This window comes from Lissotriton vulgaris, chromosome 6, assembly GCF_964263255.1.
Source record: "Lissotriton vulgaris chromosome 6, aLisVul1.2, whole genome shotgun sequence".
Taxonomy (NCBI): domain Eukaryota; kingdom Metazoa; phylum Chordata; class Amphibia; order Caudata; family Salamandridae; genus Lissotriton; species Lissotriton vulgaris.
In genome coordinates, this window is record NC_141694.1 from 250,524,705 (window position 1) to 250,548,278 (window position 23,574).

The 23,574-nt window shown below is 50.2% G+C and overlaps 1 protein-coding gene across 1 annotated transcript in view; it reads right to left on the minus strand.

The window, feature by feature from the left end:
- Window positions 1–23,574, minus strand: part of HS1BP3 (HCLS1 binding protein 3) — a 455,856-nt gene that overhangs the window by 240,067 nt on the left and 192,215 nt on the right. Inside the window, exon 4 of the mRNA XM_086926279.1 lies at window positions 3,039–3,255. Coding sequence (XP_086782405.1) covers window positions 3,039–3,255 — 217 coding nt within the window. The remainder of the gene's footprint in view (window positions 1–3,038; window positions 3,256–23,574) is intronic.

Below are 23,574 nucleotides of genomic sequence, written 5' to 3' on the forward strand. Positions count from 1 at the left end.
GCGCCGCCGGTTCGTCACCTTTCCCCACATTACAAGAGACCCACCGGCAGCGCAAGGGGCTTCTAAATAAGCCCCATAATACCTTGGCCTCGTGCGCTTGTAAACTCACTTCGCACCATTTAAGCTGCATGGGACGTCCGAGCGTTAGTGGCCTGGGGAGTTTGGTGGCAAACATACATCACCCTCAACCCCTCACCCTCACTCACTCACCCTCAACCCCTCACCCTCAACCCCTCACCCTCAACCCCTCACCCTCACTCACCCTCAACCCCTCACCCTCACTCACCCTCACTCACCCTCACTCACCCTCACTCACTCACCCTCAACCCCTCACCCTCACCCTCAACCCCTCACCCCCTCACGCGCCCTCACCCACCCTCACCCTCAACCCCTCACCCTCAACCCCTCACCCTCAACCCCTCACCCTCACTCGCCCTCACTCACCCTCAACCCCTCACCCTCAACCCCTCACCCACCCTCAACCCCTCCCCCTCAACCCCTCACCCTCACTCACCCTCAACCCCTCACCCTCACTCACCCTCAACCCCTCACCCTCACTCACTCACCCTCAACCCCTCACCCTCAACCCCTCACTCACCCTCACTCTCACTCACCCTCACTCACCCTCACTCACCCTCACTCACCCTCAACCCCTCACTCACCCTCACTCATCCTCACTCACCCTCAACCCCTCACCCTCACCCACCCTCAACCCCTCACCCTAACTCACACTCACCCTCACTCACCCTCACTCACCCTCACTCTCACTCACCCTCAACCCCTCACTCACCCTCAATCCCTCACTCACCCTCACCCTCACTCACCCTCACTCACCCTCAACCCCTCACCCTCACACAGTGCAATAGGTCTCGGAGCATTTGAGTTAGAGCTTTTAGAATTGTTTATGGCTTTTTTTTTGTAATTCTTTAGCATTGGCTACAGGAAACAAAAATGCTAAAGATTTACAAAAAAAAACCATAAACAATTCTAAAAGCACTAACTCTAATGCTGCGAGACCTATTGCATTTCCAATGCTTGTTTTCCCTGTGTTTGGTCGGTACTGCTGCAGTACCACTCATGGTCGTTAGGTGGCTGTGCTTCAGACTCGGTGCCAGGCAGTTCTTTCTGGACACTGCAGACTTGCCCAAGGCCTTGGCAGCCGGAAGAAACCCTCGATGTGGCCTGGAGGTTGAACGGACAGAAAAACGTACTGGCAGGTAGGGAGTGCCGCCGTCTGCTTTGCTTGTGAATGTCAGCAGGATGGCGTGCTTCTATTCAGAGTTGTCTTTGCTGCAGCGCTTCATCCTCACTCTCTCTCGTGGGGCCGCAGCAGGAGTTGTAAACATTGCCTGGCTACTGTAGGGCATACCCTCCTTGTTGGCGGAAGAGTGTAATTACCCAGAAGCCGGCTGGCCTGCCTCATGGACCAACTGGGTGATGAGAGGGCAGGGGGATGCAAGGCGGGCCGTAAGCCGGGTTATTCTCCTCTCTCTCCCGCGGCCCGTCAGTATAGCAGCTGCTGCTATGTTGGAGCTCGATTGGAGCTCGATTGTCGAGCAAGGCCTTGTCTCGGTTTGCGCGACACCGGCAATCTCTGCTGGCCACCATGCCATGCCCTGCAGACAGCACAGCAGCACTCATGCGGAGGGCGGGTTGTCCTTTCCCTCACTGCCGCATTGGGACTGGGGCTGCAGGTACTGGTTCGCAGACGTGGGTGCTGTTGGGCATGCCACCTGGTCTTGGTTCTAGACCTGGAATTGAGCTGCGAGGAGAAGACTTGGGGGCAGTGCCGTGCATAACATGCTTACTCGCAGCAGGGGCGTCACTCCTCCATGGACTTCATCAACAGGGTTGAAGTATGTATTCCTCCCCTTCGGTCACTACTGCTGATGCAGCAGTCTCACCACCCTTGGTAGTCTTTGGTGGAGGGTGTCTTCTCCACGGGGAGCAGGTCAGCAGAGTAGAGGTGTGGGGGAGGCTAGATGCAGGCTATTCTTTCCTCACGGAGCAATGGCTGAGTGGCGGCCAGCTTGGTACACGCGGGTTAGACCCCCTAGTCACCAATGTGGTATTGAGCCTCAGGCCCACATTACAGTAATGAAGGACACAGACACCAGGGGGTGCATAGCAGTAACTGGCCACAAGCACGTGCGCCCGGGCCCTTTCATTGCTGGGGCCACGTCACTCGTGACACCCGTGATGGATGGGTGTGGGGGTGCGGGGTATCCAGCCCTCAAGGGAGTGGGTGGGGTTACAGCTTCCTGTGGAACACTAGTATGTGTCCTGCAGGACATTACAAGAAGGAACAACCCCACGCTCTGACTTTCTTTAAGTGTCTGGTTTTAGCCAGAGCGTGACAGCAAACAAGTAATGGCTATCCTTATGCTCTCCACGCCACAGCCCCGTTTTTGAAGTCCCCCGTGCTTGGCATCTAGACCGCTGACCCTCCCTCAGCGCTCCTTCCAGTTTCACTGCTCCCCAGTCAGTCTCAAGCCCTCCCGCCTTCCGCTTCATGATCAATGCAGGTAGACAAATTCAAATACAAGTTGCACGTTTTAAAAATTAGACACGATAGAATCAAATTCAAATTCAATTAGGCTTAAAAACAAGTTAAAAATACAGTGCTGTGTGTCTCACGTAGTTAGGAACAAGTCATGGCTATCCTGAAATGCCCGAAATCTCCCAGTTTCTCCGATTCGCATATGCAGGAAGATTGTGCGTTGCTTACAGTTGAATTGCACTAGATTTTATAAAACAGATGTATTTCACCCATTTTATGAAATTATTTCATCACCCTCCCCCCCAACCTCATCACTGCTTATTTTATTTGTATACTATTTGTGAGAAGAGGTTTGCCTGACACTTGTTTCACAATAGTTCTTAGGAGTGGAGCGTGTAAAGATTGTCTTCTGAAATGGAAAATAAAGGTGGTTTGTGGCCCAAGAGGCACAACAGTTAAGTGATGTATACATCTACACTCGCATTACAATCATGAAGGTCGAATTCTCAACATCACTAGAATGAGAACTGTAGCTTACTTCAGGATCCCAAGAGGATCTAATATTTCTTCTTCCTCCTCCTCTTCTTCTTCCAGTTTCTCTTTTGCGGTTTCCTTTAGTCTTGTAATTGGCTCAGGAATTGTATCTGAAGGTCTTTCCTCGCTGAAAAAATCCAAAGAATCACTTTCAGGGATTTCTTGCTGCCTTTCACCTTTGCTCTGAGTCCTGGGATCAAAAGCACTGGTAGGTTGGGTTCCTGAAACACATGCATACACTTTAGAGCATCTAAAAGCAACAATTTATAGTTCATTGTGTCTTTAACCTAAAAGTTAGGATAGAATCCTGTGAGAGAGCATACTTGATGTAACATTGATGATTACATACAGAATATCAATTATCAAACCAATTGTCACTATTTCTCTTTTTGCAAGGAGATTATTTACATATAAACTGTGTTGTGTGTTTTTAACTTTAATGGTTCTCTTTATCGTTGGCATAGTTAAAAGTGTATTCTTAAATTCTTAAAGTTATGGCTTTCATTATTAAGGCACCATACAAATACATTGGCTTACATCAGTCTTTGAAGTGTTTTTCCATGTAGAAGTTACCTAGATAAAGCCTTAAGTATTGTGAATGTCCAGGATGCTTTCTGTTGACTGGTGTTCTAGTCACAATTGTTTGCTATAAGATGTGTGTTTTGTTGCCTGTTATCTGCTACTTTTCCATAACCCTGGGCGTAGTGGGAGTAGTGGGCGGGAAAAGACGGAAGTGTTGATTTTTGCCCTAGGGACATCATGCTGAAACAGTAGCTGTTGGCGGCCACACTCCTTAGGAACCTGTCCTACATGGGGGAAAAAGGCCAAGAACCTTGGAGTACTAATGGACACTGACCTCAACTTTAAGGATACAGTGTCATTTGCTTCCTGTTATTTGTTACCTTTGGAGGAAAAATACTCTGTGATTGAGAAGGAGATGCTGGCTTGTGTCTGGGCAATGGGAAAGTTCAGACAGTATTTATGAAGCTCTGAATTCATAGTGCTCAAAGATTGTAAGACTTTAGTGGAGGTGTTAACAACCAAAGAGTCTGCAAACGCCACTCCCCTCATAGCAAGGAAGATACTTAAGTTACTATATCTATACTAATATAATAAAGAGAAGAGAGAGCCCAAACATTTGAGGCGGGAAATCTCAGGAACCACAGCATCAATCACAACACCCAATACAGCGTTGGAAAGGGCAGTTGCAGCAGAAGGACATAGGCTATGCTGGGACGTGGGCGTGTGTGCGGGGCTCGGGATTACGGAAAAAAGCAAGCATTGTGCCCAATATTTCATTGTTTTTTCTTCCCAGGTTCTGTACATTCCAGCTCCGGGTGTCCACCCTGCTCCCTTTAAATACCCCTGCACCCCATAATCATAACCCACCCTTACTCCTTAAAACACCCCAACACCCTTAAACACTAACCCATCTTAACCCTATAAATACCCCTGTACCCCAAAACCCAAACCTACCCCTGAACCCTAAAATACCCCTGTACCCCAAACCCTAAATCTAGCCCTGAACCATAAAAATAACCCTGCACCTCGAAACCCAAACCTACCACTGAACCCTAAAATACCCCTGTACCCCAAAACCCAAACCTAGCCCTGAACCCTAAAAATAACCTTGTACCCCAAACCTAGCCCTAAACCCTTAAAATACCCCTGCAACCCAAAACCCAAACCTAACCCTGAACTCTAAAAATATCCCTATACCCCAAAACCCAAACCTAGCCCTGAACCTTAAAAATACCCCTGTACCCCAAAACCCATACCTATTCCTAAACCCGAAAACTACCCCTGTACCCCATAACCCAAAACTATATCTGAACCCTTAAAATACACAAACACCCCAAAACATATACCTCAGTACCCCAAAACATATACCCCTATACCCATACTTACCTTATCCACGCAAAAAAAAAAACATGCTTTTACCATTCATGCATTTACAACGAATTTTCGTTGTAAATGTATGCGTGGTAAAAGCATATAAAATGTAATGCCATGCGTTATAATGGCATTGCGGAGTCATGGTACTTTAGTAATGAAAGTATGCAGAGTGATGGTATGCGGAAAGTAAGTTGCGGAATAATGGGTGTTTACCCTCCCCCGGTAAGTACATTGGTGGCACGGCAGCTCACATCTCCAGCAACATACTCATATTTTTTCACCACCGATTTGAAAAATGCACAGGTCTCTCTCATTGATAGCCAGCACCGACATACACTTTTAGACACACTTCCTGCCACAAGTTCTAGAATTGCGAACTTTAGAGCTGGGGAGCTACGTTCAAATCTCGGCATCAGCTCAACATCCTGTGATTCCAGGCAAATCGCTTTGTCTCCCCGTGCCTACCACAAATTAATGTGTTCTTCTGTAATGTAAATTATGCTGATGCACATGTTGTCGAGTTCGCGCTATATAATATTGCAAGGAAAAATAAAGTAGGGAAACTCGAGTTCACACACTACTGAACGCGCACTCTTAAGTGCATCAGCAGTGTACTGTGAATCGGAGCGTTTCACAGGCCTCTCACAGATAAGAAATGCTATCAAAACGAAATCCTACAAAACAATATACTACTGGCCGGCAGCAATTCATATCCGGACAACGTCGGGACGGGCTGCTAGTTACAATTATAAAGTGGAGTACATTCCTGGTCAGAAAAATAAAGTAGGTGATTTGCCCTTTTGTGGGGGGACAAATTCATTTAAATGAATAATTTGATGAGTATAGTGTGGCAGAGATTTGTATAAAAACTACAGCCATTTAAAAAAATGAATGGACAAAGGGTTACAAAGAAGACAAAGAATTGCTGGAAATTAAAATGTTTGTTTTGGAGGGATTGCACATTAAAAGCAAACTGAGTGAAGTTGGAAAGAAATTTGGGGAGCTTAGGAATCAGCTATCTGTCTTGGACGAGGAATTTTTGTTGAGAGGACATAAAGTTGTACCTCCTCATAACTAAGGGAAAGAATACTATAAATAATGGATGAAGGACACTAAGATATAGTTAAGTTAAAACAAAAGAGTTAAGTATTCAAATTGGGGGCCTGGGATGGACTCTGAAATGGAAAAATATGTACAAGAATGTAGCAGTTGTATGAATACGGACAAGCCAAAGAAGGTGTTGAGGCCCCCATGAGGGGTAAGATAAATAATAAATACCTGAAGGTCCCTTGTGGGCTTTGGTAGTAGGTATTTTAGGCCCATCCTGGATATGGAGTGCCGAAATGGATTTGTACTTAAAAAGATCGGAAGTGGGCGTTCATTCCAAGGTGGATGTGGATGTAGTCATTCTTGGAGGAAATTTCCTGGGGGAAGGCCTCCCAAATAGATTGTTGAGTGATATGGTCCACAATTTGGGGCTGATAGGTTAAAAAGTTTCCTTCCTAGAAATAGAGTTCAGGCAGTGCACACGGCTGTATATCATCCTGAAGGGATCAGATGCATTGAGAGATTCAATAGAGTGATTATGGTTGGTGTGCAAGCTGCAATTAATGCGGTAAAGAATTGGGAAAAGGAATTGACTAAATTAATCTGGTTGTAGAGGGTCACAAGTTCAGTGGCTGGTTAGAGAGTGTTTAAAATGTTGAGGGGTTGTGAACCATTTACCAAGGATAACAATTCTTGGCTGTCTTTGGAGATGGGAAGAAAATGGTGACCAGCTGTGATTATGGAGAATCTAATGGTGGCACAAAAGACGAACAAGGAACACTACGATGAAAGGAAGGGTGTGAAGGAAGTCAGTTTGCTGAATGGGTTAGTGTAAAATTGAACCGTAAGGTTAAGAAAGGTAGTATTAAGTTTTCCTAACCACTTCAAGTATGAGAATGGTATGGTGTTTCTGCTACATTGTTTGATGGAAAAATCAGGCACTTTAGTAAACTGTCTTGGTGTAATAAAGCATTACCTTGTGATAAAGGAAGGCACGAGGACCCTAGTAGAAAGGGTAAAGATGGCTGGTTGTGGACATCTGCTCCATTGTTGCTTTAATTGCAATTTGAATGCCATCCAAATTAGTATGCACGGTGTCTTTTCTCATCTGGTCACGTTCTTATCCATCCTGGAAATCCTGGGATGGGCTCTATTTCTGGGCCTCCCTTTCTGTTTGGGCAGTAATCCGGGAAAGAAGAGATCCTGACCACCACTCACATTCAAGGCCCTTTGCTGCAGCCCACCACCAAATCAAAGGCAACGTGGTCTTTGCCCACCCTACAGACTATAATATTATGCTTAACGTGTGCCCCTCCTTCGAAAGTAACAGACTGGCCTTGCACCATAGCTTTGCATTCACGGTGTGGTGCGCTTCGAGCTGAGCATACCTCCTAATGATACTTGTGTGCACCTTCCATAATGGTCACGCCAGGCCCTCTGCACAGTCCACAACAGATCCTGCTTCCTCACTGGTCTTGGGGGTCTCTTATCTTGGTGGGGTTGCTTTGAGTCCATCAAAATGCTGATTACACCTCTCCTGCTTTAAATTTTGTCTATGATCCTTATGGTGTCTGGTACGGCTTATCCTGTTGATCCTTTTACTTTCCTCTCTATCCCAGAACTTACCTCTCTTGACTGTAATAGTGACGATGTGAAACTTCACTTTTATGAACTTAATAAGAAATGTTTTTAAAAAAAGTAAACTTTATTAACACTAAAAGCGTTGTTTTGCACTCTTGAGACTACATATGTTGTAATGTACATTTCTTGGTGTGTTGCACCACTAAGGTGCTATTTATCAGCAAACACATATTGAACCACAGAATAGCGATAACTTGTTTGCAGAGCTATGGCCAGCTTAAAAATAATACTAAAAGTCAGGAAAGAATGCAGACAAACAAAAATGCAGTTACTTTGTATGACTCTTCTAGGGGAAATGTTTTGATTACGAACGACTTTCCTTAGAAGGAAGAGAAAGGCAGCAGAGAAGAACAAACTATTTGATTTCAAAATCCATTTAAAAGTACTGCATGTTGGAGTAATAGCTCACTGTAGAACAATAGTTTTTAATGTATTTAAAGCAAAATAATTTGGATGAATTCAAAATAAATATTGTTTTCCAAAGTTCTTAATCTTCGCAGTGAAAGGTGAGTATGTATTTTGGCCTGCTGGTCTCTCATTGGTCCACCAATTGCATTAGCAGAAAGGGTGAGGGTGATACTGCATAATGAGTCCACTTTGCAGGTTGGCTCATTCTGGTCAATTCTCTTTTCTCATTCGCCATGACGACTGCCAGGGGTCACACCAATCTCAATATTCTGAGGGAAGATGAAACGTATGCATACAAGGAATGTGGTTTTAAAATGTATGTGGGCAACACAATTCTGTCAAACACTAGAGGGGGGCTGAAACCTCCCCTAACAGTGATCAGCTCCGTATATGTTAATGGTCTCTGATGAAGCAAAAAGGATGCAAAAACACAGATTTATGAAAGCTGTTTTCCCCTATCTGGTTTGCGTTGTTGCCCAGTGGTACAGTCCAATCAATCAATCACAGAATTTGTAGACCGCACTACTTACCCTCGAGGGTATCAAGGCACTGGGGAAGAAAAAACGGAAGAAAAAAAAGGGGGGGGTGCAGCTAATGGTCGAACAGCCAGGTCTTGAGTAGCCTCCTGAAGGTCAGCAGGTGGGAGAAGGATCAGCATCCTGCAGTGGTTCTTCGGATGCGGGGGGCGGTGGCAAGAGAGAGGTCAGCAGAGAAGAGCTGGTGGTTAAGGACGTAGAGGAAGAGCCTTCTGTTGAGGTAGGCTAGGCCGGTCTTATTGAGTGCCTTGTGTGCGTGGATGAGGAGTTTAAAGGAGATTCTCCTGTCGACGGGGAGCCAGTGCAGGTTTCTCAGGTGTGGGTGATGTGGCGTGGTACGTCGAGGATCAGGCGTGCCGAGGCATTTTGAATGCGTTGCAGTTGTTTGATGAGCTTGGCCGGGGCTCCCATGTAGAGGGTGTTTCCATTGTCGAGTCTGCTACTGACCAGGGCCTGGGTGACTGTTCTTCTTGTATCTGTCGGGATCCACCTGTAGATCTTGCAGAGCATGCGGAGGGTGTTGAAGCAGGAGAAGGAGACTGCGTTGACTTGCTTGGCCATGGGGAGCGTTGAGTCGAGGATGACTCCCAGGTTTCCTGCGTGGTCGGTGGTGTCAGGGCTGCCTCCAGTGTCGTAGGGCACCAGGAGTTGTCCCGGGCTGAAGGGTTGAAGCCGAGGATGAGGACCTCCATCTTGTCTGTGTTCAGCTTTAGTCGGCTCCTCTTCATCCAATTGGCGACGGCCTTCATTCCTTCGTTGAGGTTGGATTTGGCGGTGAGGGTGTCCTTGGTGAGGGAGAGGATCAGTTGAGTGTCATCGGGGTAGGAGATTATGTTGAGGTCTTGCTGTCGGGCGATGCGTACGAGCGGGACCATGTAGATGTTGAACAGTGTCGGGCTGAGGGATGATCCCTGGGGTACGCTGCAGATGATCTCGGAGGCTTCGGATCGGAACGAGGGGAGGCGGATGCTCTAAGTTCTGCCGGAGAGGAAGGAGGTGGTCCATTCCAAGCCCTTGTCTCGGATCCCTGCGTTGTGGAGGCGTGCGCGTAGAGTGCGGTGGCAGACAGTGTCGAAGGCGGCGGAGAGGTCCAGCAGGATGAGTGCTGCGGTCTCACCGTTGTCCAGCAGAGTCCTGATGTCGTCGGTGGCGGCGATGAGGGCAGTCTCAGTGCTGTGGTTGCTACGGAACCCGGACTGGGATGGGTCCAGGATGCTGTTTTCTTTGAGGCATCTGGTTAGCTGTCTGTTGACGATCTTCTCGATGACCTTGGCTGGGAAAGGAAGCAGAGAGATGGGCCGGAAGTTCTTGAGGTCTCTCGGGTCCGCCTTGGGTTTTTCTCAGCAGGGTGTTGATCTCAGCGTGTTTCCAGCTCTCTGGGAAGGTCGCGGTCTTGAAGGAGAGGTTAATGACGTTGCGCAGGTGGGGTGCAATGGAACTGCTGGCTTTGTTGAAGATGTGGTGCGGAAAAGAGTCTGAGGGGGAGCCAGAGTGTATTGTGCTCATGGTCTTCATGGTGTCATCGATGTTTATGTTGGCCCAGGCTGGCAAGGGGTCGTGGTTGATGGTGTGTGGCGAGTCTGGTGTGTCGGTGTCTGTTGAGGCTGTCTGGGTGTTGAAGCTGTGGTTGGAGAGTTCCTTCACGATGTTTAAGAGCTCCTTGCTGTTGTGTGCGTTGTTGCCGAGGCGGTCTTTGAAGGAGATCCTCTTGGCGGCCCTGATGAGGCGATGGTAGTTGCGGATGGCGTCTTTGTGGACTGCGTGGCTGTCCAGTGTCTTTTCACTGTGCCATTTCATCTCTAGTTTCCGGCAGGTACGCTTGTATGCTATGAGTTCCGGGGTGAACCAGCTGGCTCTCTTGCTGGTGTCTCTATAGGTGGGTTTTTTCAGCGGGGAAAGGGTGTTGGCGCAGTCATCAATCCATCGTCTGAGGTTGCGGGCAGCGTCGTCGGTATTGGAGAGGTCTGTGGGTGGGCTGAGAGCGAGGTTTGCCTGTAGTTGGTCTTCGGTGACTTTGCTCCAGCAGCGGCGTGGGATCTGTTGGGTGTGGTGGTGTGTGGTGAGTTTCTGGAATGTGAAGTGGATGCAGCGTTGGTCGATCAAGGGGAGTTCGGTGGTGTGGCTGAAGGAGACATGGGAGCTTGAGGAGAAGACGGGGTTGAGCGTGTGACCGGCGGAATGGGTCGGCGTTATGACGAGCTGTCTCAGTCCAAGGTTGGCGATTGTCGATAAGGGTAGTCGAGTTGCTGTTGTTGTTGTTCTCCAGCTAAAAGTTCAGGTCTCTGAGGAGGATGTAGTCGGTGGACGTTAGGGCATGCGAGCTGATGAAGTCGGCGATGGAGTCGCTGAACTGGGGTCGGGGTTTGGGGGGTCTGTAGATGAGGGTGCCTCTTAGGGTGGTGTTGAGGTCCGTGTGGATCTGGAAGTGCAGGTGTTCAGTGGTGCGGAGGGTATCGTCGGTGCTGGTCGAGACCCTGATGGTGTTCTTGTGGACGCTGGCGATTCCTCCTCCTACTCCGTTGGTGCGGTCTCTGCGGGTAATCTTATAGCCGTCTGGGATGGCTATCGCGATGTTGGTTGCGGAGGAGTCATTAATCCAGGTCTCTGTCAAGAAGGCGACGTCCTAGGATGATGTGTCGAGCAGGTCCCAAAGCTCGACGGCGTGTTTGCGTGCGGAGCAGATGTTCAGTACGATGCATCGGAGGTGGTTGGGGTCCTTCTTGGCGGGCGCTTCGGCGGCTCTGAGGCTGGTGTAGCTGCAGTTTCGGCAGGTGAAGGGACCATGAGTGCGTTTCAGGGCATTCTTGAAGCCGGTGTGGGTCCCTCCTGGGTTGAGAGAGTGGAGTGTGCTGGCATCATAGCGGCGGCGATCACCCTGGTGGGAGCAGGGGGCGCAAAGGACCAGGGGTTCTGGCGCTGGTAGCGGTCGGGCACATATGGGCTTACCTTAGGTGCGCCTTCGGCACGCCAGCGGTGCGGCTGCCATATATGGGGAGGTGGGAGGGAGGAGCAGCTGGGAAGTGGGAGGCAGGGGCAGCGAATGGTCGGTCAGGGGGCGGGGCTGCAGTGGACGCAGTGGAGGGAAACGGGAGTGGCGAGGGACACAGAACCGGGCACAGAATCAGGGACACACAAGGCAAAACAGAAGGCAAAACAATGGGGCACAGGGAAAGGGGGCACAAAAGGGGAAACAGAAGGCAAAATGGACACAGAATCAGGCGCACGAGGGGAGCAGAGGGCAAAAGGGCAACAGGAAAAACTGGCACAGCAACGAGGAGGCAGTGGGGGACAGCGGCAAGAGCACTAACCAGCAGCAGGGCAGCACAGGCGGAGCTGTGTGGTGGGGGAGTGACCTACCTGGCAAGGAGACCATTCATACGATAATGCAAACAAAAACTATACAGGGACCCCCCCTTCCAGACCACAATGTACACTCATGTATCCTTAATTCTAGACGACAACAGCTGTTTATTTCTTTGGTAGCATTTTCTCAGCAATAGTTTCTGAGTGGTCATCCTACCCACAAATCCTAGCTATAATGCCACATTCTTGGACACTCAAAAAATCTTGGGTACTAAGGCGCACATGTACAAAAATATCACCTCAAATCAAAGACCCCCAAGTCGCGTATTTAAGGTATGCAGATTTTACCCCCGATAGAAGACAATTAAGAATGTGGAAAATACACAGGTGCTCATATTGTAAACAGTCCCAGAAATCATTACAGAGCAGCACATCCAAAGCTGGCCTTTGTTAAGGGGCGATGAAACAGTGCACAGAAGCAGATTCCAAACTGGCGGTAGCTAAGAGGCAACAAAACAGACATGGAGGAAAACTTTTTGAAGCAGGTGTGATAGCTCCCTGGGATCAGCTACTTAGCTTCTGGTGTAACATCAGGTGTTGAGGAGTTTCAAGAGGCAACTAGGAAAGCATTTCTCAAATGTACCGGTCAGGTGAATATTTTCTGTATGATTGATTATCCTATGATCTCTTATAAGCATCTGCACTATGCAGAACACAGACATGTATGTGTTTACTGTACTATGTACAGTCTCGGCTATGTACGGCTTTGTTTGATGCACAATACAAAGTAAACTAAATATATGTTATCCACATGCATAAATTTGATTTTAGAAAATGTGTTTTGATGGGAAATGTGATGCAAGCAGATGTTACAAAATTCCTCTCCTTGCAGGTATTTACACATTCACAAGGCCCTTTGTCAAATATATTGCACCTTTATATTTATGTATTGAGCATTATAAAATCCGTAAACACCCCCCTTTTTCAATAGAATTCGGATGAATGGTTTTCCTCATATTGAAAATTATTTTATTGAGAAGAACAGAAGAGAATGGTTAATTGTACAGAAGTTGTAGCTTTGGCTGGAGTGCTCATGTCACTTTTGAAAGTTGTAATGAAGTTTAAAATTTCGCACATCTTTTTTAAGTATGGATGGGCTCGCTTTTTTTTTAGGCTCCCTCTCTCTCTCCTTTTTCTCTCTCTCCTGGCAAAGCAAGTCTTCACACAGCAGCAAACATGCCCAAACTGGCCCTCAAGATATTGAGTGTGCCAGAAGAAAACAGTGCACAACAATCTCCCGTCTCCTGTTGAATTGGTCATAATTTCCATTGCGTTCACGTCACTTCCAGGGATCCCCTTGAGTTCTCTTCCGGTTCGCGCCTTCCGAATACCCCAGCATTTCCGAGCTTGCAATAAATAGAACACTACGTGCATATCATGAACGCTTCCTTAAGGAAGAAAGACCTACTGGCTGGGGTAGGAAATGCCATTGTTCTGTTGCAAGGTGGTTAACATTTGGAAAATTAAGTAAACGATCTGCGCTTGATTGTATCATCAGCACCGCTGTAGGGATTATTAATGCTTTGCTCGAGGGCCTCCTTACCTATTTAAACAGCCTCCACGAGAGGCATCAAATCTATGCTGAACAGCTTGAACGCAACATATGGAAAAAAGAAGACCGTGCAAAACAAATATTCTCAAAAATGCAAACGCTTGTGTTATCCACACCATGGAAAAATTGACTCAAAGTCTGTGACATAATAAATATTGAAATAATAAAGAACTACCTTGGCAAATCACAAGAATTATCTGCGAGGGGAACAAGCTAGATTTGAATACTCGAAAACATTTGAAAATTTGAGAAAACATTTCATTCTGAAGTACTTCACGCAAGAAAATGTTTCCGTTACCTTACTCTTCATTGTGGAATTCTGTAAATATCTGTATAAAAACAGTCTCTAATTTCTTTATAGTGGATGACCTGTGATGCAACCAGTGACCTATTATAAAGAAATGACTCGGAACTCAACTGTATTTACTTATTTATTATAGTTGAGTTCTGATGTCACAGTGCTGGCTGCCAGAGCCAGCAACTGAGGGGAAAGGCAGGCCAGTCAATGGAGCATAAATAAAGTAGCTGTTTATAGTATGAAAACAAAATGTTTTTCTTCCTTCTGCAGTTTTACTAGCTGTGCAGTGACAAGCAGAAAGGTGACATTCATGCTAACATGTTTATTTTGTGCACTCCTTAGGTAATTATAGAAACGTTAGAAGCTTTTTTTAAAGGACTAGAATTTCAAGTGCAAAATTAAACACATCCAAAAAGTTGTTATATTGAATCAGTTTAATACTGATTCAATGTTAGACAGCAAATTGGGACAAACAACTGTGAACAATAGTTGACAATTACAATTTGCTTTGGCTATAAAAGTTCAAAAAAGTGAATATTCCCCACAATTGACACTGATCTTACAAGTCAAATGTAAATAGCCTAAGGCTTGTTTTCAGTGATATATTACAACAATTACACTGGAAGGACAACTGGTGTGTACAAAAGTATTAATATTTATTATATTCTCAAAACTTTTATGGTTTCTTAACATAAATCTTGGGACAGATGCAGCCCAATATTAGTTTCCTGATCTGTCTTCGCTCTGGCTCCACCGATCCTCTGTCTGTCTTTGAAGAACAAATGAAGGAAAGAGTCGGAGTACACTGGATTATTGAAGGATCAGAGATGAGGCAAGTTTATTTCACAATTTCATTTACACAATATTGTTGCTATGCTTTTTTTTCTACACAGTAATTACAACAGTAAAATTTTCCCTTGTCAGCTCACGACATCTATATCCAAAGCATTTTCCCTTGTCAGCTCACGACATCTATATCCGAAAAAGAGCTGAACAGTCCTCGCCAGGGATACAAAAGGCATTTCTGTACTTCCACGGATCGAGCCTGACAGAATATCTCAGTTTACCATGCATTTTCCACCCTAGCCAGGACAACTCCTTGGCGAGCACTGCAGTTTCCTTTTGGACAATACATCCTTAATTACCATGTCTTATGTCAGGGGAGTGGGTAGAGGCCTGGAGTTAGAGGGATCATAGAGCCCTTTTGATAATGTTCCTAATATCTTTTATAGATTGGCACCTTTGATGCACTTTCTTCTACTGTACAAGTCGGTTAGAGGAACTTTTTGTGCCATTGGAGAATATCAAAGGCTGACATCTGGGTTGCAGGCAGTAACAGGCAAAAGGATTTTGCACCAATTGACTAAGCATTCCGGCTCGGCCATCCCACATGTGCATGTACCCAACAATATCTGGCTGCACTGCACAGGGAGAGGCCTCATCCAGAGCTAATGCAGCTGAGTTCAGTTTAAGTCTGGCGCTTTCAAAAACCTTTTTTAATTTAATAAAATTATATGTATAACACACTTACTTATAGGGACTTCCTGCCAGCCCTCTTCATCTATTGGTCTGCTATTTATGTCATTCACATTTTTCCTCCACTCACTACAGGGTACAGGGCAGTGGATCAGCCGACTTAATTCAATTGCTAACTTTATAAGGAGGACATCCACACACAGGCTTCGGATCAGAAGAGCCTCCGCACTTGTAGCAAAAGCTCCTCAGTCGTGGCGTGTTCTCCGCACCTGTGGTGGGATATCTGCATGGGAAACTGAAGTGCGGAGATCCGGTCATGAGTGTGGAGATAGGGGCGTGGCTTGGGCGCCGATGGCGATGGTCGCCTGAGAGCTCGGCTCCGGGACTGAGCCCGGAATTATCCTGTAAATCGGAGGCTGCGGGGCACCCCAGACCCCGCATTCTGCTGAGCGGACCGACGGAGACCTGCCGGGGCCCCTGGTGGGGCTCGGACGAGGGTTGATCCGGAGTGAAACCGAAGTTTGCGGAGTTGCGGAGTGCGACCCAACATGGCGCCCGGACTTCTTTGTCCCCCTGGTCGGACCCACTGATTCGGAGGAGCGTCGCGAGCAGCGACTTGCGCCCAGCTTTGCCATCCCCGGCTGCTCTGTGCACTAGATATCAACTTGATCGGACTTTTTACAACGAGTCTGCACTCGGTTGGGTGACTGGGCAGCTGCCCACGGTATAGGGGACCCCGGGAGCGGACGCCCTGTGATCCAGGCGGTGGCCCAACTCACGACACCGCACCTAGCTACGTTTTCCTGCCCAGTCCACTTCCATGGGAGGCGCGACACTTTGGCGCCACAAATCATCCGGTGGAGTTGGTGACCCTCACCCCGGGTCTCTAGCGGCTGAGCGGGCCTGCCCGACTCGGCGGCGGTTGTCTCCGCCCCCTCATCGGTGCCCTCGGACGCCGTGGCGGTGGTGTGAGCCGAAGCGGAGAAGTCTCCACAGGCCCTGGAGAAGGAGGTCTCCCATACTTGATTTGAAGACCAGTAACCGGGAGGGTCGTGGTCGGCGGCTGCACCCGGAGACACCTACTCCGGGACCTTCACGGAGTGCCCCCGGTGACATGGGGAAACCTAGAGGAGCCAAGGGGACTACCCCGACTGCCTCGGACTCGGAAGCCCAGGACAAAGAGGAACATGGGGACTCAAAGAGTTCTGGTGGCGCAACGATGCAACAACAGTTCGACCGCGTCCTGGAGGCGATAGCGACCACGAGATCGGCCCTCCAACAGGACATTGCCCAGGTGGCGACGAGCCTAGGTCTCCTCAGAGCGGACCACGGTAAACTGTCGGACCGGGTCAAGGAAGTGGAGAGCTCGGTGAAAACCTTGGAGCCGGCGCAGCGAACCTTGGCTGCAACGATGAAGGATGCCTTATCCCGAATTGCGACCCTGGAGCAGAGGGCGGAGGATGCGGAAGGCCGCAACAGAAGGAACAACATCCGTGTAGTGGGCCTCCCGGAAAAGATCGAGGATGGCGACATGGTGACATACTTGGAGACCTGGCTCCGTGACACGGTGGCCCCGGAGGGGCTATCCTCCTTCTACACTCTGGAGCGTGCCCACAGAGTCCCGGCGCGGCCACCGCAACAGGGACGCACCCCGAGACCGGTGGTGGCGCGGTTATTGCACTTTCGGGACAGGGACTTAATCCTTAATGCCGCCAGACATAATGGTCCATTCAAAGTGGCGAACAGTCAGGTGAACATCTTCCCGGATTACACCTACGAGACTCAACGCAAGCGGTTCTCCTTCCTGGCGGTCAAGCGCGAGCTCAGGAGCGAGGGCATCCAGTACTCGCTCCTCTATCCTGCAAGGCTCCGCATCATTGTCGATGACAAAACTCAGTTCTTCGACACCCCGGAGGATGTCTGTGCCTGGCTTGAGCTTTACAGGACAGGGAAAGATGGCTTCGGCTCCTCGTCCCAACAGGCAGATGAGCCGGAACAGAGACGGCGATCCAGGAGGATCAGGAATCGCCGCGGCCGCACGGGAGGGCCCTCAACTGCAGAGACGTCGTCGGAACGGAGGGGAGTGTTGGAAGTCTTGTCGGAGTTGTCTGGTGCACGGGACGAAGCCATTGAGGAGGAAAACAACCCGGGTGATGAGGAGGCACCATCGGAATCGGAGGACTCAGTGACTGATAGTGCCCATACACCGGTGATCACACCGAAATCGGTGGAGGACCTTTTGGATGGACAAGGGTAACGGGGTGTGCTGCCTTATTTTGGGTGGGGGCCCGGCAGGGGGGAGGCGGTTGCCGTCCATTGATGCTGACAAAGAGGGAGGGAGGGGTGGGGTGCCCCTGTTTCTGCCCCGAGGGGTTTTTGGTACTGTTTAGGGCTTGTTTTAGTCCTGGTGGCCTGAGCGTCGAGGGCCCACTGCCTCCGCCCGGCCCGCACCTGGCCCTTAAGGCCTTCCTACGGTGGCGACCGTAGGAGTAGTAGGGGTTATTGGGTTGATAGAAGGCGAGGTTTGGATGGGATCTGGATGGTGCAGTTTGGGTCCTGTTCTGGGGTGGGTGGGTGGGGGTTCGGTTTGTTCTTGGGTTGTTTGGTTTTGGTTGGGGAAAATGGCCGCCATCAGTGCTGGGATGGATGATGTCTTTTCTTTGTGGGAGCCCGGACGGGGAGACTGTGCGAGAACAATATGGGACAATGGCTGATGTTGCTAACTTGAAATGTGTTACTTGGAACGTAAGGGGGCTCCATACTATGTCCAGGCGCCACAAAGTCCACGCTTATTTAGTGCGTAGGGGAGTGCAAATGGCGCTGCTGCAGGAAACTCATCTGACCAAGGCGGAAGGGGCGGCGCTACAGCGTAGATGGAGGGGGCAGGTCTTTTCCACGTCGTACTCCGCGTATGCCAGAGGGGCGCTAATATGGATAAGAGCAGGGGTCCCCTTCCAAGTCACGAGAACAGCGATAGATCCAGAGGGGCGTTACGTGGCCATCTCGGGCACTCTAGGAGGGAGGGACTTGAACATTTGCTGTGTGTATGCTCCTAATGTGGACCAGACTGCCTTCCTTTCCAGGTTATCGGGCTCGTTGGCCCACTTCTTCCCCGGGCCCCTTCTGCTTGGGGGAGACTTCAACTCCGTAGTGGACGTGGATATTGACCGCTCCCATCCGCCACTTCCCGATTCTCCGGTTCGTCGCACGGCTAAGGGTCGTCAGGATTGGCAGACCCGATGGGGTTTGACGGACATCTGGAGGGCGCATCACCCCGCATCTAGGGATTATTCATACTTCTCGGGCCTGCATGAGTTGCATGTCCGACTGGATGGCTTTCTTGGGTCGCCCGAACTGGTTTCGGCAGCGGTCCGATCTGAGTACTTGTCCAGAACCATTTCAGACCATAACCCGCTCCTGCTGGACCTTCGCTGGTTCCCCGGGGCGCCGGCGGTGCCCACCTGGAAGCTGCGACCCGAGATTCTTGAGGACAGTGTTTTCAGAGCGGACCTGGGAGACAAGATATTGGAATATTTTGCGTCCAACGGCGGCACCGCGAGTACACGAGCGTTAGAATGGGACGCTTTTAAGGTAGTGGTGAGGGGTTACTGTATTTCTAAGAAAGTGGGCATGAGGCGCGTTATTCTGGCTGACTTAGATGCAGCGGACCAGCAACTCCGCGAGCTTGAAATTCGCCGCCCTGGACACCCGGAATTGCAGGTACGAACGGCGGAGGCGAGGGAAAAGGTAGCGGCAGAGGTCGAACGGCTCCGCTGTTTTGATTATAAAGCCTATACGGTCCGATCCATCGCAGAGGGGGACAGATCGAGCGCGCTGCTGACATGGTTGGCCAACCCTACGAGCCAGTCCCAATTGACGACAAGTATGCGTGAGGCAAACGGCACCCAGGTACACACTCAACCGGAGATTCTTAGCTGCTTCCGGCATTATTATGAACGTTTGTACCGCAGTCGCTCCGCACGAGACCCAGCCCGGCTCGATAAATATCTACGTCCACTGGAGCTTCGCGCAGTGGAGCAAGAAGTGGCGAAGGCCCTGGGGTCCGACATTGAATTGGGGGAGATCCGCGGGGCCATTAAACGGATGGCGAGAAACAAGACCCCGGGCCTGGATGGCCTACCCGTGGAGTTTTATGCAGCTTACGCTGATCTCCTAGCCCCTCGATTGTTGGTGGTCTGCAGGGAGGCGAAGAGGCTGGGGCGACTCCCGAGCTCGATGTGTGAGGCGCTGGTGGTTCCTCTCCTCAAACCGGGACGAGACTCGTCCGACCCGGGGTCTTACCGTCCCCTATCGATGTTGACGGTGGACTATAAAATACTGAGCAGCATCCTGGCCTCGAGGCTGCTGGGACACATGAGTTCCCTAGTACATGAAGACCAAGCTGGTTTCATCCCACGGCGAAACACGACTATGAATATTCGCAGGCTGTTCCGTTTGCTGGGGGAACCATTTGTGGATGCCCCGTCCCCGGTCGTCTTGTCGGTGGACCTAGAGAAGGCTTTTGATAGCCTAGAGTGGGACTACCTCTGCACGGTGCTGCGGAGATTCGGCCTCGGGGAGGGCTTTGTCAGGTGGACCGCGGTTCTCTATGCCTCTGCATCAGCCAGGGTCCGGGCGGGTCCACTGATTTCCTCACAGTATCCGGTAGAACGAGGCACGCGGCAAGGGTGTTCATTGTCCCCACTTCTCTTTGCGCTGGCGGTGGAGCCACTCGCGCTGCACCTTCGATCGGGAGCCCACTATACGGGCTTGTGGACGCCTGCGGGCCCGCATTATGTTTCGCTGTATGCGGACGACCTGTTGCTCTTCCTAGAGGACCCGCTTGACGCTTTACGTGGAGCGGCGGTGGCGCTCACAGAGTTTGGGGAGGTTTCGGGCCTCCGAGTGAACTGGTCCAAGACCTGTCTCTTTCCGGTACGCAAAGGTGCTCCCGCCCCTACCCTACATAGGGAGATTAGATGGGAACCCGACTGCTTTAAGTACCTTGGGGTGTTCGTCTATCACGACCAACCCGACCTCCTGGATGGGAACATTGCCCGCAGCATTCGAGCACTTCGAGGCTGCATGGACTTTTGGGCCACGCTGCCGCTTTCGGTGGCGGGACGGATCGCCCTGCTTAAAATGGTGGCGCTTCCCCGACTATTATATTACTTTCGGACTCTACCGATCTGGGTCCCACCGGCCACGTTTCGACTGTTACGCTCTATGGTGGTCGGATTCCTCTGGGGGTCGGGCCGCCGGCGGGTAGCCCTCAAAACCCTGATGAGGCCGAAGGACGAGGGGGGGCTCGCGGTGCCGGACTTTGAAAAGTATTATCTAGCGGCGCAGCTCCAGACCTTCACCCGGGAGATCGCCAGGGAATTCCGGGGCCCGGAAGACAGGAGGGGAACGGGCATGGCCAGGCATGTTCTCTCCTTTGTAGCGCTGCGACAACGTTTGGCCCTGCGGGATTTGTCGATGGAGGAGCGGACTGTCCGCCTGTGTTGGAATCGGGCTCACGCCCGAGGCCAACTGAGAACACCATATGCGCCTGAAATACCGTTGGGGATGCTGACGGCCCTCCCCCATGGAGGGGATTGGTCACGTTTGGTGGCCTGGGAGGATGCCGGCTTACAGCTGGTTGGAGATCTGTACGAGGACGGAGCGCTCTTGTCCTTCCAGGATCTTATCGACCGCTTCGAGATCCCCCGTGGTGATTTTCTGCTGCACTCGGCCATTGTCCGAGCAATCCAGGCACACTGGAAGAGCGGGCAGGAGGAACCCCCCTTATCTCAGGTGTGCCAGTACGTGATGATGTCTGCGGGCACGGTGAAGGCGGTCACTTGCCTTTACGGCAGGTTGATTAACGAAGGGTTGGCTCCCCTCACCACTCTGAGAAACCGCTGGGAGGAGGACATTGGCAGGGAGATCCCGGAGACGACCTGGGCCCAGTTGGTGAGACGAGCCTGGAAGGGCACACGTAACGCCCGTTTCCAGCTGGTCCACTATTACGTTCTCCATAGAGCGTACCTGACCCCAGTGAAAATTAGACGGTATTTTGCCACGAATTCGGCGGAATGCCCTAGGTGCCCAGCTCAGGAAGCGGACCTCCTCCATATGTTATGGGCCTGTCCGGGATTGTCATCTTACTGGCAGGAAGTAGAGAAGACCCTGGAGGAGGTGACGGGGAGATCCTTATCATTTGATGCGGCGGTGGGGCTCCTACACTGGTTCCCCCATACCCCCCGGAATAAAATTTCTAGTAAATTTATCGACCTAGGGCTCCTCCTTGCTAAACGAGAGGTGACCAGGAACTGGAAGGCACGAGTTGGTCCGACAGGCAGCAGATGGCACAGTGAGCTTTTGAAGTGGGCGGCGGGGGAGAGCGCGCTGCGATATCAACTGGCTTGGAGGCAGCGTAATGAGAAGGCGCAGGAGGCCGCGTTGGAGTGGGAAATGTTGGTGCAGGCCCTCAGGGATTATTGTGCCCCCAGCGACTCTGAAGGTGAAGAAGCGACTCGCCCCGAGTCCCGGTAAACATTTGCACTGTTAGTCCTATTGCTTTCCCCGTGGGTCCCATGGCAGATCCTGTGGCGGTAGCTCCCAGGCGCTGGTGGCGGGGTTGGGTGGGGTTTCTTTTGGTTAGCAGTATTTTGAGGGTGGGGGTTTTCTTTTGGGTTTATAGGCTTGTTTGGAAAAGCAGATGACGGACAGTGGATCATCCGGACCAGCTCAAGCATCCTGCTGAGCCCCCATTGCATATCGCCGCCCGACCCCAGGGTTGTGGGCCGGATGGCTGTGTACGAAACTTACGGTGGGGGGCCAGAGGGTTTTACTATGTTGATATTGCTTGTGATACAATGCTGGTCGATATTGTAACGATTTACTAATTCCTGCAATAAAAATATATTTAAAAAAAAAAAAAAAAATGAGTGTGGAGATACCGCCATGTCTACGGAACCTCAACTAAGAGTGTGGATGCTTTTTGTGATCGAGACCACAAAGTAGTTCTATTAAGTGTTGCCTCCCTTTGGCAGGAAGGTCAAACCGGGCGTGAGCCCAAAAAGCGAGTGTAGGAAAGTAGGATCTGCTTTTATGGCTACCCCCACTTTCTGCTTGATGTAATGCTGTTTCTTACTAGTCTGACTGGGATCCTGCTAATCAGGACCCCAGTCTCTGTGCTTTTTCTCCTAAATTGGTACAGTAAGTACTTGGGTACATCCCAGATTGGACACTGGTGCACACTTATCAGTCCCCAATAAATTAGTATATGGTTCTAAGGTACCCAGGGCATAGGTATACCAGGCGTCTCCCCTGGGATGAAGGCGTCTGAAGCATGTATTTTGCCACCCATGGGAGACCACTAAAATTGTAACTACAGGCCTGCCATTGCAGCCTGTGTAAGCTTGTGCTAGCACCACTTATGAAAGATATATAGGTTTCCCTATATCCATGGTCACTGCACTTAAAACCTATCAGTCACCCCTAGAGCAGGCCTTTCAATCCTGAAGGCAGGGTGCAAGGTTCTAAGTGTGAGCGTGACCCTGCATGAGCACGACACCCCTAGATTCTACAGAGTCCATTCTCCTGGGTTGTGAGACATCCATATAACATATAGAAGGGGCAAGGCGTCATTACGTGATGCCCATCTCGAAACTGGCTGTAACGGATCCTATCAAGTTTGGTATCAAACATGTTGGAATCATACCCCCCACACCGTAAGCGGTGTGGGAGGAATGATTCCATGCACCGTAAAGCTTCTTTGGGAGGCCCTCGGTGCTCCCGGTACCAGTCTTCCAGACCCAGACAGCAAGCTAGGGCTGCTGCCAGCCAGAGACCCGTTTCTGCCTCCCTGCTGCAGAGCCAAGCACGAGTAGGGAAAGGCAGAACAATAGGTATACTGTCACAGGGAGGTGTGACCACCTCCCAGACAGTGCTTAATGTATTGGGGCATGGCAGGGTAGCTTGCCAGTGCCACATAGTCTGCGTGCAGGGCATACGTGGTGCCCTCCATGCATAGTCCAGTCCAAACCAGTTCAGGGAGCCTTTGGCTCTGGCTCTGGCTCAAAACTGGACAAAGGACAGGGGATTATCCTCCCCCATGTCCAGCCCCTCCTTGGGGAGGGACCCTTAATTGGCCCAACCCTTTCCTTAGGGTACTTAAGGGCTTACCGGAGGGTACTTAAGGGCTTACTGGAGGGTGGGTCCCAGGATTCGTTGTGGGACAAGATTAATTTCAGACACCACTTCTTCTTCAGCTGCCTGGGCACTCTGGACTTCGCTCTGGGCATCAAGGCTGCAACCAGAAAGACTCCTGCTGCTC